Genomic DNA, 13,246 nt, shown 5'->3' with positions numbered 1-13,246 from the left:
TATTTGTTGATAGGTGCAAAAGAAAGCTTAGCAAAATTGAAGGAGAAGTATGGTTTTGGGCATGTTGGAAGAAAATCGAAACTGGGGTCCAAAAAGAGAAATTGTGAAATAAAAGTAAATAGATTTGATTTTCATTCTCTAACACTGTGCATGAGCAAGCCACATGTGTGACTAATTGTTGATATACATGTATTTGTAAATTATCAGTATTTTTCAATACCATTGTAAGAGATTGCGTTATGCAGTGGAATGTCAATATTTCATGCATTAGTTATAGCAAACTACATACATTTCAACATTTGTTTAGGAATTGTTAATCCATGTTATGGATAAAAACAAGAAAGCTCTTAAAAGAGCTTTTCCCTGTGAAGAGGGTTTGACGGGATGTGTGAAGATCTCGACCAGTCCTGGGCAAACTACTCGGGACTGGATGACATCCCTGAGAGAACATTTTAAAGGGAGTATAGAGTTTGTTCCCTATGTGATGGGGAGAAGTGGATTACAACGAATGAATGAGGATGCTACGTTATTGGAACTTGAGAGTATGAAGGTACCAAAGAAACCTTTGAAGGTGTATGCCATGGCCAAGGGAAAAGGTACCTCTCAGAAAGTTCTTTGTTTTTGGTCAAAATTCCATTAAACTCTTTATAATGACAGCATTAAATTTTTGTCAAATAATGGATTGTATCCACAAATACTTAGCAATGTATGGTTATTTGGTAACATGCATATTACTATAATTGGATTTGAAGGTTATAGCATGTACAGTGTTATTAATTTTCAGAGTAATATTTACTGTAAATGTTCAAGATGTTTATATATAAAGCTTTCTCCCTTATGACTTGTGGAATGATAGACTTATGGGTCAGAATGTTCATTTATAATTCCTAGTCAAGAAATAAACAATAAATGAGGCCTCATTTTGTACAGGATATGTTTGCCTTAAATTTGTATGGAATTGTTATCATGACTTTGAAGAAATGTATATTCTGAGAATTAGAAAGACTTGGAAATACTGTGTATCGATAGCAAATGTAGGACATCAAATCATATGTGGATAGTTTTATCTTTTATTAGTTACACTCACACCTACATAATAAAATTAAGTGTTTTAATAATTTTGATACTTTTAGAAAGGCACGAAATAGTAGGAAAATTTAACAGACAGAAAATCCCAAAGGTTTATATTGTTTTGTTTTTTTAAATGAAGTTTTATGTATGAATATTTTTTCCTTTGATTGTTGTTTTATTTCAATTTGGTGATTGACCTGTCTGTCAATCAACCATTTGCTTGTTCAATGGAAAACCACCATTGTCCAATACATATATTATTTTATTTCATACATGTCACTTCAGATATGGATATACCGGTAAAATGAAAACATATAATTCATCTACAAATTTTCGGAGTTCAAAGTTGTTATAAAGTTGTTGAAACTGAAGTATTTTCTTGTCAATTCTGGTGATGACAAATGCAAAAATTATGATATGATTTAATCGTCGCAATCAACGGGTCATTGTTTCATTCTATATCACGAACAATAGAATGAAACATTATATCCTGTGGTTTGCAACGATGGATTTTAATGTGATTTTGTGAAATTCCACTGTTAACAATTTTGAAATGTCATAGATTCTAAAACATTTAGGGAAACTGTGAGTGTTTCATTACTTGATGTTTTTTCCTTCTTTTTTACTTTTTTACTAACAACTTTTATTCACAGATCGAGACAAAAAATTGTCAGGCCAATTGATTTATACAGATACTTTTATTTTCTTCGAAGTCAAATCAAAATGAGAACCATATCTCATGTTACGATCATTTTCCAACAAAATACACTAAATATTCTTGTCAGATGTACAAAACTTTTTAAAACTGAATAAGAATTTAATCGAAGAAAAGATAATTCTGAGGTATATATGGAACTACAAATTGAGGAAGTTAATTTTGATTGGTCATTTACAGGTGTGATATACCTTGAAGATGACAGTAGTAATGTGATTCGTATTAGGCTTATATAAGATCAAAGCTATTATTATTTGTGCTTACAAGCCAAATTGAGAAACACAAACACACCTTGCTTAGGTACATATGTATTAATTCTTGAAGTGAAAATAACTGAACTTTGTGGAAATTTTCTATATTTAGTTTTTTGATGATGACCATGATGACTTGGAGTTACCGAGTTTAAAGGTATCCAAATCTGTAAGTATGCAGTTTCCTTGTAATCACAAAGTTACATGAACATGTATTTGTGGGACTTTCAAATTGTAATTGCATAGTATCATACAAGTCTATGAGTACATGCATTCTAATTATTATTTAATCAAAACCAAATACATATGAATAAAGATGTTAGTTTCAATTGGATCCTTTTAAAATATGTGGTCATTTGGAAAGGTGCAAAATTATTTTTTGTTTGAAACATAAAAACATATGAATTACATGTATGTTTTATTTATTCTATTATTACAATGTTATTTTGAATGCAAGATTTTCTTCTTATGCATTACAGCTGCAGTCCTGTAGAACTGAGACAGAAGAAATGAAGGAATGTAGAGATGATGCAAATGTAGGTTAAATTTGATATGCTATTCAATTTTTCAATGCTTCCCTTTAATAGTTATAATCTGCCACTGCTTTACAATCAAAAGATATGATGTTGAATTGATGCCAGTTGTTCCTTTCTGGTAAGTTATGTGTTTGCAACAATTTCACATTGGTACAAATTATTTAAAAAAAAAACTCATATACCGACAGTGCTTGTAATACGCCAGTTTTGAGATAAGAGCTCTCCTGTGTAGGAGGTACATTTAGTAGAACTTTGAGGGCCTAAGTGGGACATAGTGAACCTACTGTCAGTGAGGAAGACAATAAAATGTATTAATAGCGGCTTCTCTTTAAATATATAAATGTTGGAAACACAAAATACTATTGAAAGAAATGTTTTACTAAAGCAGAAACATGAAAACAATGTCATATTTGAAAGTAATATCCAGGATATGATACCTATTACCAATAAAATTACGTGATACAATAAGAATTCCATGTATCTAATTACTCCCTGAATACTTATCACTTACTAATAGTTTGTTTATCATTTGAATTCGGGTGATTAAACAGCGTATGGGAGACTTAATGATTACATTCACTTATGTCGTGATGAATATTCGTCCCACTCCCGCATGTAAACAAGTTGTTTCATGCCTTACTATGTACGAGAGTTCTTCAAAGGGAAATAACTCGAGCGTATCTCGAAACCGGCATATTATTCATAAGCTTTTATGGGTAGCAATGGTCGTAGCTTAAACACCTACAGGGATCAATGAATTTAAATTTAGGTTATTTGAAGTGTCAACTTATTTCTAGATGCCGGGACCATCAGGTTTTGGAAAGAAAAGCGGAAAAAGTGTTGAACAGAGTGTAAGTAAATCAAAATGAGCTTAGTGTTTTTGAATGTTTTTTCATCAGCAAACCAAACTTTTTAGCTCACCTGAACTGGAGGTTGTTATTGAGCTTTTCTGATCACCTGGTGTCCGTCCGTCATTTGTCTGTCCGTCTGTAAACTTTTCACATTTTAACTTCTTCTCAAGAACCATTGGGCCAATTTTAACCAAAATGGCACAAAGCATCATTGGGTAAAAGGGATTCTGAATTATTCAAATAAAGGCCCAGGGCCCCTTGCAAGGGGGGGGGGTAATCCAGAAAAATTAAAATAAGGTTGGGGTCATTGAAAAATCTTTTCAAGAACCACTGGGTCAGAAGAGGTGAAATTTATAGGGAAGCTTCTAGAGGAAATGTCTATTCTAAATTGTTCAAATCATGACGCCCAGGGTAAGGGTGGTGCCACAATAGGTGATCAAAGTTTTACATTGAAATATATAAAGAAAATTTCTTAGAATTGTCTTCTCAAGAACCACTTGGCCAGAAGAGGTGAAACATATGTGGAAGCTTATTGAGAGAATGTAGATTCAGAATTGTTCAAATCATGATTCCCAGGGTAGGGTGGGGTTATAATAGGGGATCAACATTTTGCATTGAATTACATAAGAAAAAATCTTTAAAAATCTTCTTCTCAAGAACCACTGGGCCGGAAGAGGTGAAAGTTATGTGAAAGCTTTCTTATGAAGTATAGATTCTAGATTGTTCAAATCACGACCCCAGGGGTTAGGTTGGGGCCACAATAGGGGATGAAGGTTTTGCACTGGAATATATAAGTACAATCTTCTTCTCAAAAACAGTCATATTTATATGGAAGCCTTCTCAGGAAGTGTAGATTATAAATTGTTCAAATTTGTTCAAATCATATGACATCCCCCCCCCCCCCCCCCACAATATATATTCAAGGTTTTATAGTGACTCGGATGAGTGTTGTGACCCATGTGCCTCTTGTTTCTTTTGTAATGCAGAAACAAGTTTTAAATTATGTACACTGTAGTACATTTACATATAGATACATGTACATTATACTTTTAAATACACTCTACTACTTATTATAGCCTGTGATTTTTATGAATGTGTTCTATATGTACCTTAATTTTGTCAACACTGACACAGGCAAAGATGACTACAGCTACCAGTACCATGGATGTTACTTCTAATGTCAATTTAGTAAGTTATACTGTATTACAATTCTTAGTTAATTTTTTTATAGGCAGAATGTTTCCATATGAATGTATTTTTGTAGAAGGTAATTTCTATGATTTTCCAGCCAATATCTTTATTACCAAGTCATGAAAAATATACAAAGCATTTTGTACCAAAATATGAAATGTCATTTAAATTGAATTGTACCTGCATGTGCATTCATTTTCAGCCAATGTGTCCATTAAAGAGTTCCTCTGAGAGAGATGATGTGCAGACAGTAAGTTATTTTGGATTTAAACATTCTTTATCAAATGAAATTTTCTTTAGCATGGTTTGACAAATTAATTAGATAGTTTTACATGTTTGAAATGTTAAATTTTAGTCTCGCATGATTAAACGCCCTTTGGAGGAAGACACAGATGTGCCAGTCAAGGTAACCCAATGTTAAATTCTACCACAATTATAATTGTGTCTCCCCTTTATTATGTCTCCCTTTCAAAGGGGAGACATATTGTTTTTGTAATTTTTCTTCTTCTTCTTCTTCAACCAAATTTTGTCCAGGCCCTAACTAGAGAACCCTTTGACTTTTAAGACTTCAAACTTGGAACATAAGGAGATGGTATGGAGGAGGGGTGCCCGCCCCAAAACTTTTGACCTTGACCCACTTATAAAGTCATTTGTATGATCAATGAATTAATACTATTTTCCATAATTTGTTGAGGATTTAAATTCGTTGATTGGGGGGGGGTGTCCTCAAAAATTGAGCGGCCATGAATTTAATGATTCCACAGTACATGTCTTTTTTTTCTCTATGCAGTCACCAAAAACAGACAAATCAAAGACCTGTAATGAAGATGAATCATTGAGGGTAAGTCATTAGATTGCACATTAATTTTGATAAAAATATTGTATAAAATTACATTTTGTTAACATTTCTTAATCATTGAAATGAAGAAGTTGAATAAGCCATGTACTTGTATATCATATTGAAATTTTAATGCATTAATAAAAGTAAAAAATAAAAAAAATTCAATGAAAACTGAACACGACTCTTAAAAGGCTTGTCCCCATATTTATCTTTGCTCCCCCTTTTCTTCAGCCCCTATTATAAGCCCCTAAATTCTTCATGGTTCCAAGTATTTCAGTGTATGGTTATGACCTGTGTGGACGTACATCTTACATAGCCATTGTTACTCCGTTTCAATAAATTATCAAATGTGTGCGACTATACCACTTCAGGAGAAAAAGTAACAGCAATAGCACAGGTCAATGCAATACAAACAAACACAAAATGCACGTAACATAGCGAAATAAAATGTAAACATTATAGACATAATGTAAGAAATACTACATGTCAGCCAGGAGTTCCAGGTGTGCAATCAGGTAAAACAAATGAGAAAGGTATAATTATATACCCTTGTGGTGATATTGGAGATAGGGAAACTAATATGGCATATAGCTATTTACAAGTCATATTCAGCTTTAAGTTATCATACAATAATGAATATACATGTATAGTTTTTAATGTTCTTTTTCATAACACTTGTAAATTTCAGAATTATGCATTGTGTTAACTAATCTTTGTACATACTGTTTTATTAATTTTTTTCTTTTAAATTTCTGATGATTTTGAGCTTCCTGACATTGAGGTATACCCAACACCTTCAGAAATTACAGATGCCAAGGCTAACTCTGTATGTGAATGACATTGTATATTTTTGTGGATAACTATAAGTATTTACATTTAGTTATAAGCCATCAGATTGCACCCAGTGATTTACTCTTTGTGTAAGACACTATAGGGTTGATGATTTAATGGATGGCTTCCTGTGAAATTATTGTTGAATCTGCACTATCTCAGTTTTTGTGAATTTCATGGGTACCCCTCCTTAAAGAATTATTAAATTTGATCTTTATTTATTTTCATAAAATTAAATCATGAAATTACACACTGAAGAACCTTTTAAAGAAATGGCAATCCAGGAAATTATAATTTCATAAGAATCCTAAGATTCCACTGTATCCTGGACTGTAACAATTGTAATTGACTATATATATATATATATATATATATATATATATATATATATATGTGCGCCATAACAAGTACATTGTACAATGTAAAACTTGTTACACTCTGAAGAGCCGAACTACACGGCAAAAGCGCTAAGTGTAATTAATTAAATGTGGATCATGTGTACTTAGTCATCATTGATGGGATATTGATCATGTATATGTTACCTCTTAATGGGCAGACCATGTGAGGGACATTGTTTGCCATACCCATATTCATCTACCTTGAAATTCTTAACCATATACTTACTTTTCCTGTTTTAAGCTTTCAAAGGAGGACAGAATTGAGGATTCACCAGTAAGTTATCTATGTCTGTATGTGGTATGTTATATAAGTAATATAGCTAAATAGTGCTTGGGACTTCCAAATCACTTACATTGTAAACATATATATATATTTGGTATTCAAGGTATCAGTGTTCAAGATACTGAAGTTCATATGTATTTACAGTGCATTATAAGTTATGAAAAATAAAATCATTTAATTTGCAGAGCCCAATGATCAGGACATTGTATACTGACTTGTACTATGGAAAAGATAACGCGTTCATCATAGTTTAATGAAAATAATTTTCTTTGTCTAAGTCTTGTAGTCTGACTGTCTGTCATTCAGTTTGTGTCAGTGTGTGTAACACTTTAGTTTTCACGCTTTATTTCAGAAAATCATAAGTTGCATGATATGGTTTCTGTATAATAACTTTAGTTCTTTTGCAATGACAATTTATATCATAACTCCTTCTTACTTAAAATGAACCATATTGATAACATTTTTAAATTCTTCTTGATAACTACTAGTCCAATTCTTTTATACTTGGCATGAATCATCTTTGGGACAAGGGGGACATAAATTATAAATTTCAGGACTCCAGCACCCCTGAGGCTCTAGGGGCGGGGCCAAAATTGACCAATTTTCAAAAATCTTCTCTACAACCGCACATGTGTAAGAAAAACTAAATGCCTAGTGATGTAGAGCAGGAAAGCCTCCACCAAAATTGTAAATTTCATTATTCCCGGGGTAGGGGTTTTGACCTCTGGGTGGGGCCAAACTTACTATATAGTGTTTATATGTAAAACACTTAAATAACATCTTCTTTAGTGTTATTGATACTAAATTGGTATTAAATGGATAATTAGAAAGAGCAGGTAAGGATGAAAAAAAAATTGTATTTTTTTAAATCTTGTTTTATACTATTGCTGAACATTAGAATTTAGCTTAGATATTCAGAACAGTAAAAAAAAATTGTAGGTTTCATAGCCCTTTGGAGTAGTGATACTTTTTCACTAATAATCATGTGACCGATGAGGCCTGTGGGCCTCTTGTTCTGAATTTCCTGAAATAACTTATCAAATATAAGACAATTTTTTCATTTACAGATCATAGACCTGGAGGTAAAAGAGTTCTTTGATGTAAGTACTTGGTACAACAGTGATTATAAATGATCAGTAAATTAAATTATGGGAATGAGGGCCAAAGAAAATGTTCATGTGTTACAACACTGTAAATTCTATGAACTTCATAAAGCAAACTTCTTTACTATATATTCATTTTTAAATGTATGCATATTTTTATGTATTTTCCTGTCCAATCAATATTGAAATAAATATCAAAGTAAAGTTCAACAGAAATCTTAGATACTGTACTTTGTTTTGTGGGAAAAAAAGTGTTGTGTTGTTGTGGCTGTTTTTATTCCATGTGTTTCTTGATTTTACATATTCTAAGAATTCAGATTATTTTCAATTGATAAAAATCTTTTCCAGCTCATGGAAATGAAGATAAAGAGAAGAAAGGTTTGTAAATGCGTGGAGTTTTCTCCATGTTTCATCCATCTCAAACAGTAATATATATAAAAAAGACATAAAAATTACAATTTAATAGGTACATCTTCAGTAACAGAACTTTTATAGAACCAACTTGTGTGTATCTGGATTTCTTAACGTGGTGGACTTTCATGTTGAAAATTGATAGAAAATTGTTTTATATACCTTCTTGAGGTCACCTGGGTCTAATACGCAATTTCCGAGTTGCCCAATAGTTCGTTCCCTTTGTGGAACTCTTACGCACAGTGAGACACAAAACATACTTTCATGCACACGTGGTGGGTACAAATGCTCATCACTGCCTTCATATATTGCCTAAAGGCCGATTATCAGACATGCAACCACACAGACTGCAGGAACACACAATATTAGTAAGTTTATTCAATAATAAAAAAGCTAAAAAAAAAAAAAAATCGATAATCTCATTTTTCTTTGATTAAAGTATATCACTCTTGCACTTGAGGAAATAAAAATTATTTCAAATTTTGATTTCATGGCCTAATTCAACAAATATTATTCTTGATATGGTCAGTTTAATGTATACCAACGGCTGATATGAACAAAATTTATGGTTTCATAAATTTTATCCTTATTTACAGTGCTAATCTATAATATATGTGTACATCTTGTACCCACCTAGTGTTCAACAGAATACTAAACGTACCTCCATCACAGAAGAGCTGATATCTTGGAAGTTGCGTATTCTAATGATAATGTGCATGAACAATTGAATAATATTAGCATATTTTTGACAATACACGTGTGAGGTTTATTTGTGCTTTTCATTATAATAACAGTTCATTAAAGCTTCTTAAACTAAGAAGTGCATACATGATTCATGAATCTTATTGATAGTTATGCTTCTCAAAGAGCTAAAGCCATGAAAGTCCAGACAGGCCATGTCACAGACTTTTCTGAATAATTCACAAAATATTGTGCAGTTTTAGTTTTAAAAATTTATGTTGAATTAATTATGTATCAATTGTTTTTGCAGATGGCAGAAGACACTGTCATAGCATTTCCCGATAAGGAGAGAAAAGTTATAACAATAATATACGAAGACCATGGGGGGATGTCCTTTACAAGACCATTCTGTAAAGATGACACTCTGCAGGTAACATTATTCTACTTCCTATTTTATTGTTTCACCCACGTCAAAGACTCAATTTACAAATGTAGTCATTGTAGCTCACCTGAGCTAAAGGCTCAAGTGTGGTTTTCTGATCCAAATTTGTCCGTTGTCTGTCGTTGGCATCGTCATTGTTAACTTTTTACACATTTTCATCTTTTTCTCCAAAACCACTGGGCCAATCTCAACCAAACTTGTTACAGAGTATTCTGGGGTGAAGGATTAAATTTTGTTCAAATGAAGTTTGTTCCTCTTTCGAGGGGAAATAACTGATAATTTTTGAAAATTTTGTGGCATCCTTTAAAAATCTTCTCAAGAACCACTGGGCCAGAAAATATGAAACTTATGAAAGCTTCATAACATACTGTATATTCAAATCATGACCTTCAGGGATAGGGTAGGGCCACAACAGGGGATCAGAGTTTTATATTTGAATATAGAGGAAGTATCTTTAAAAATCTTCTCAAGAAGAGCAAAGTCATCATTAGTCATATTTATACATAAGCATGCTCAGGCATTGTAGATTCAAGTTAATGCTCAAATCATGACCCCCGGGGGAAGAACGGACCATTATAGAAGATCAATGTTTTAAATTGAAATATATAGTTTAAAAAAAAAAAAAATCTTTTTACCGGGTATGCTATATTTAGTCAGAGAAATATGGAAATATCCTTAGTTAGTGTAGATTCAAGTTTGTTCAAGTCATACCCCCCTGGGTGGTAGGTTGGAAACACTAACATGTATACATTTAAACTTTTCAATTCTGAACTGATTTCTGCTTTTCTGTAGCCAAAGTGCTCCGGTGAGTGATGTGGCCCATAGACCTCTTGTTTATTTATTAGTGCCCTGTGCCCATCTTTTTCTCTGTTGTTTGGAGTTTGTTGTGTGTTGTCTGTAAACTTTCCACTTACATTTATTCCTATTCTCCAGAACTATTTGAGTCAATTTCAACCAAACTTGCCAGAAAGCATCCTTGGGTCAAGTTGATAGAAGTTTGTTCAAATGGAGAGCCACACTCTCTTTCAAGGGGAGATAATTAAGACGTTTTGAAAATTTAATGGCATCATTTAAAAATCATCTACTAGACCAAAAAAGAGAAAACTCATATGAAGGCTTCATTGATTGTGTAAATCAAGTTTGTTTAAATCGTTACAACACCAACCCCCTCCCTCGAAATAGGGTTGGGCCATAATATGCTATCAAATTTTTACATAGGAATTTATCCTCTGTTGAACAGATAGGGAGAAACTGTGATGATGTAGAACTGCAGGGCCATTGTGATTTAGTTGAGCATTACAAATAATTACCAGAGAAGAAATAAGGAAAAAGAGAATAGTAATAATAACAAGAAATGGAGTAAAAACAATATAAAACTATAAAATCTATTCCTGCCTATTTCTAGGAAAAAACAAATGCATAGTTGAAAACATTTAAACCCTCTACCAAAGTCATGAAATTCATGACAAAAAATTTCAGTGCAAATTGAAGAGATGTATTGTATGTTTAGGAAAAGGAAAGTGCCCCCTTAAAATGTGACATCTTTGGCAAAAATTAAGGGCTATTTCACATTCTGGTGATGGTAAAGATTTACATATAGGCCTCTTGTCAGCAATATTTATTATCATATTTTTTATACCCCCCGCAACAAGTTTTGGGGGGGTATACTGGAATCGGGTTGTCCGTCCGTCTGTAGACGCAATGGTTTCCGGGCTCTAAAGCCTTATCCTTTCCACCTACCGTCACCATATCATACATATGGACTACCCATGGGATGAAGATGTTCCCTATCGATTTTGGGGTCAAAAGGTCAAAGGTCACGCACACTGGACATCGAAGTAGCAATATGGTTCGGTTTGTCATGCCATTTGTTTTTTACACTCAGAAAAGAGGTAGTTTATACCTATTACCAACACCCTTTGGGAGATTGGGGTAAGCGGGGGGTATTCTTAGTGAGCATTGCTCACAGTACCTCTTGTTTTTCTTTCAGAGTATTTTCACATACATTTGTAAAGAAGTGGAGGCTGAAATTCTGCCTCCAGTATTTCATCTGGAATGCATGGCGCCATTAAAATGCCCTACTGCAAACTGCAAACACTGTTGGGAGCTAGACGCTAGCCACAGTTTACTAATTTCATCACTTCCAGATGCACTGATTATAAAGGAAGGGGCAAGTACATATATAACAAGTTTTATCATTCTGAAAGAAATTTGCAACATTACTGATACTTGTATCTGTATTTCTTATCAGGGTAAACTTTTGGAATCATACTTCTATAATTAAAAATTCATTGTAAGTTATAATGAAGACACTTTAAAACATTGTTTTCCTTATGTACATTTATACATTTACATGTAGTATTGTACTGCTGAATATAAGATTGTGCATAACCCAGAAGGCAGCTCTAGAAAAGAATACTTTTTAGATTAACACTGAAATTATCATATTAAAAACATTAACCTTTTTATATATGATTTATTAATATGTACCTTTATATTTAACAATGTTATTGATAATGACACATGTTACATTTCAGAACTTCTTAATGGATGACACCATTACAAACTATGGGAATGTATTACTTTGAAGTTACGAATGCTCATTGCCATCCACTGTCTGTTGTTTTATTCAATTGACACCTTATACTCCACTCATCATGCAGATGGGTCATATTCTGTAGATACATTAATGTTTGCATTTTACTACATGCAATGAACTATTGAACTGATTGAACAAAAAATATTGACATTTACATGTATTGTATGACTAGCAAGATTTGAATTTACATGTATATCTATGTATTCTTTTGTTCATCATTAAATGCATATTGTTCCAATTGCATATTTCAATTATACCAATTATCAATTAATACAGTATGATGTACATTAAAAGAGTTGTACATGTATGTAAAATGCAATGCAAGTCATTGATAAAATTTCTTCTTGCTATTGCTCATAGAGTGGATTATTTTTTCACCTTTAAAACTATGCAGATTTGGTTAATTACTGACATGATGTAGAAAATAAGCTGAGGACAGTTATTTAAGAAGCACAAGCTTTATTTTGGACTTAATCTTGTGAAGCTAAATTAAGAACTGTATGTTTTGAATGTATAGTCCCCCCCACCTAGCTTGCCTAACAAGGATAATATATACTGTAAAATTACATTTTCTTGGGGTCAAATTTTCGAGGTTCAAGGAAAAAAACATTGTTCATGGGTATTTGATTTTGGGTTTGACGAAATGTTATAAAGCAGTTATGTATATTAAATTTTACATTTCATGGTGGACATGAATTCATGGATTCCTAAGTCATACCTCAAAAACAATGATAATTAACCCACACACACCACACACACACACACAAATTGGTGATTTCACAGTAGTTTAGTAAGTTCAAGGAAATTTCTACGTATATCATAGAAATTATAATATTTTGATTATCTACCCCAGTCTTCCTTTCTCCAAATCCATTTTTTACATTAAATAATACACGTTAAACAATATTCAATCAATCACAGACATGATTTTTAGCTCTACTGGTCAGAGGCCAGAAAAGCTCATACCACAGTTAGGTGTCCATTTGTCAGTAAACAATTTTTCAGTATGCTACTCCTCCAAGTTTTAATGATTCAATTTCAC

At 32.6% G+C, this 13,246-nt stretch overlaps 1 protein-coding gene across 3 annotated transcripts; it reads left to right on the top strand.

The window, feature by feature from the left end:
• Nucleotides 1-425: 425 nt before the first annotated feature.
• Nucleotides 426-12,556, top strand: LOC130054340 (uncharacterized). 3 transcript variants are annotated; one of them, XM_056163873.1, is made up of 10 exons: nucleotides 426-596; nucleotides 2,150-2,206; nucleotides 2,517-2,573; nucleotides 3,371-3,424; nucleotides 4,559-4,612; nucleotides 4,818-4,865; nucleotides 4,971-5,021; nucleotides 5,406-6,282; nucleotides 6,927-6,959; nucleotides 8,036-8,068. In XM_056163873.1, the coding sequence occupies exons 1-8, from the start codon at nucleotides 576-578 to the stop codon at nucleotides 5,466-5,468; spliced, it is 405 nt and encodes a 134-aa protein (XP_056019848.1). In that variant the 5' UTR covers nucleotides 426-575; the 3' UTR covers nucleotides 5,469-6,282; nucleotides 6,927-6,959; nucleotides 8,036-8,068. The 3 variants fall into 3 exon arrangements, with proteins under 3 accessions (XP_056019848.1, XP_056019850.1, XP_056019851.1); XM_056163875.1 differs by lacking the exons at nucleotides 426-596; nucleotides 2,150-2,206; nucleotides 2,517-2,573; ... (2 more) ...; nucleotides 4,818-4,865; nucleotides 4,971-5,021 and adding exons at nucleotides 8,420-8,449; nucleotides 9,474-9,593; nucleotides 11,596-11,775; nucleotides 12,143-12,556 and having other exon boundaries at nucleotides 5,498-6,282; XM_056163876.1 differs by lacking the exons at nucleotides 426-596; nucleotides 2,150-2,206; nucleotides 2,517-2,573; ... (3 more) ...; nucleotides 4,971-5,021; nucleotides 6,927-6,959 and adding exons at nucleotides 8,420-8,449; nucleotides 9,474-9,593; nucleotides 11,596-11,775; nucleotides 12,143-12,556 and having other exon boundaries at nucleotides 5,498-6,282.
• Nucleotides 12,557-13,246: the final 690 nt, after the last annotated feature.

This window comes from Ostrea edulis, chromosome 4, assembly GCF_947568905.1.
Source record: "Ostrea edulis chromosome 4, xbOstEdul1.1, whole genome shotgun sequence".
NCBI classification, from domain to species: domain Eukaryota; kingdom Metazoa; phylum Mollusca; class Bivalvia; order Ostreida; family Ostreidae; genus Ostrea; species Ostrea edulis.
Note: the sequence above shows the minus strand (reverse complement) of the source record. Positions and strands in the feature narration are given on the sequence as shown.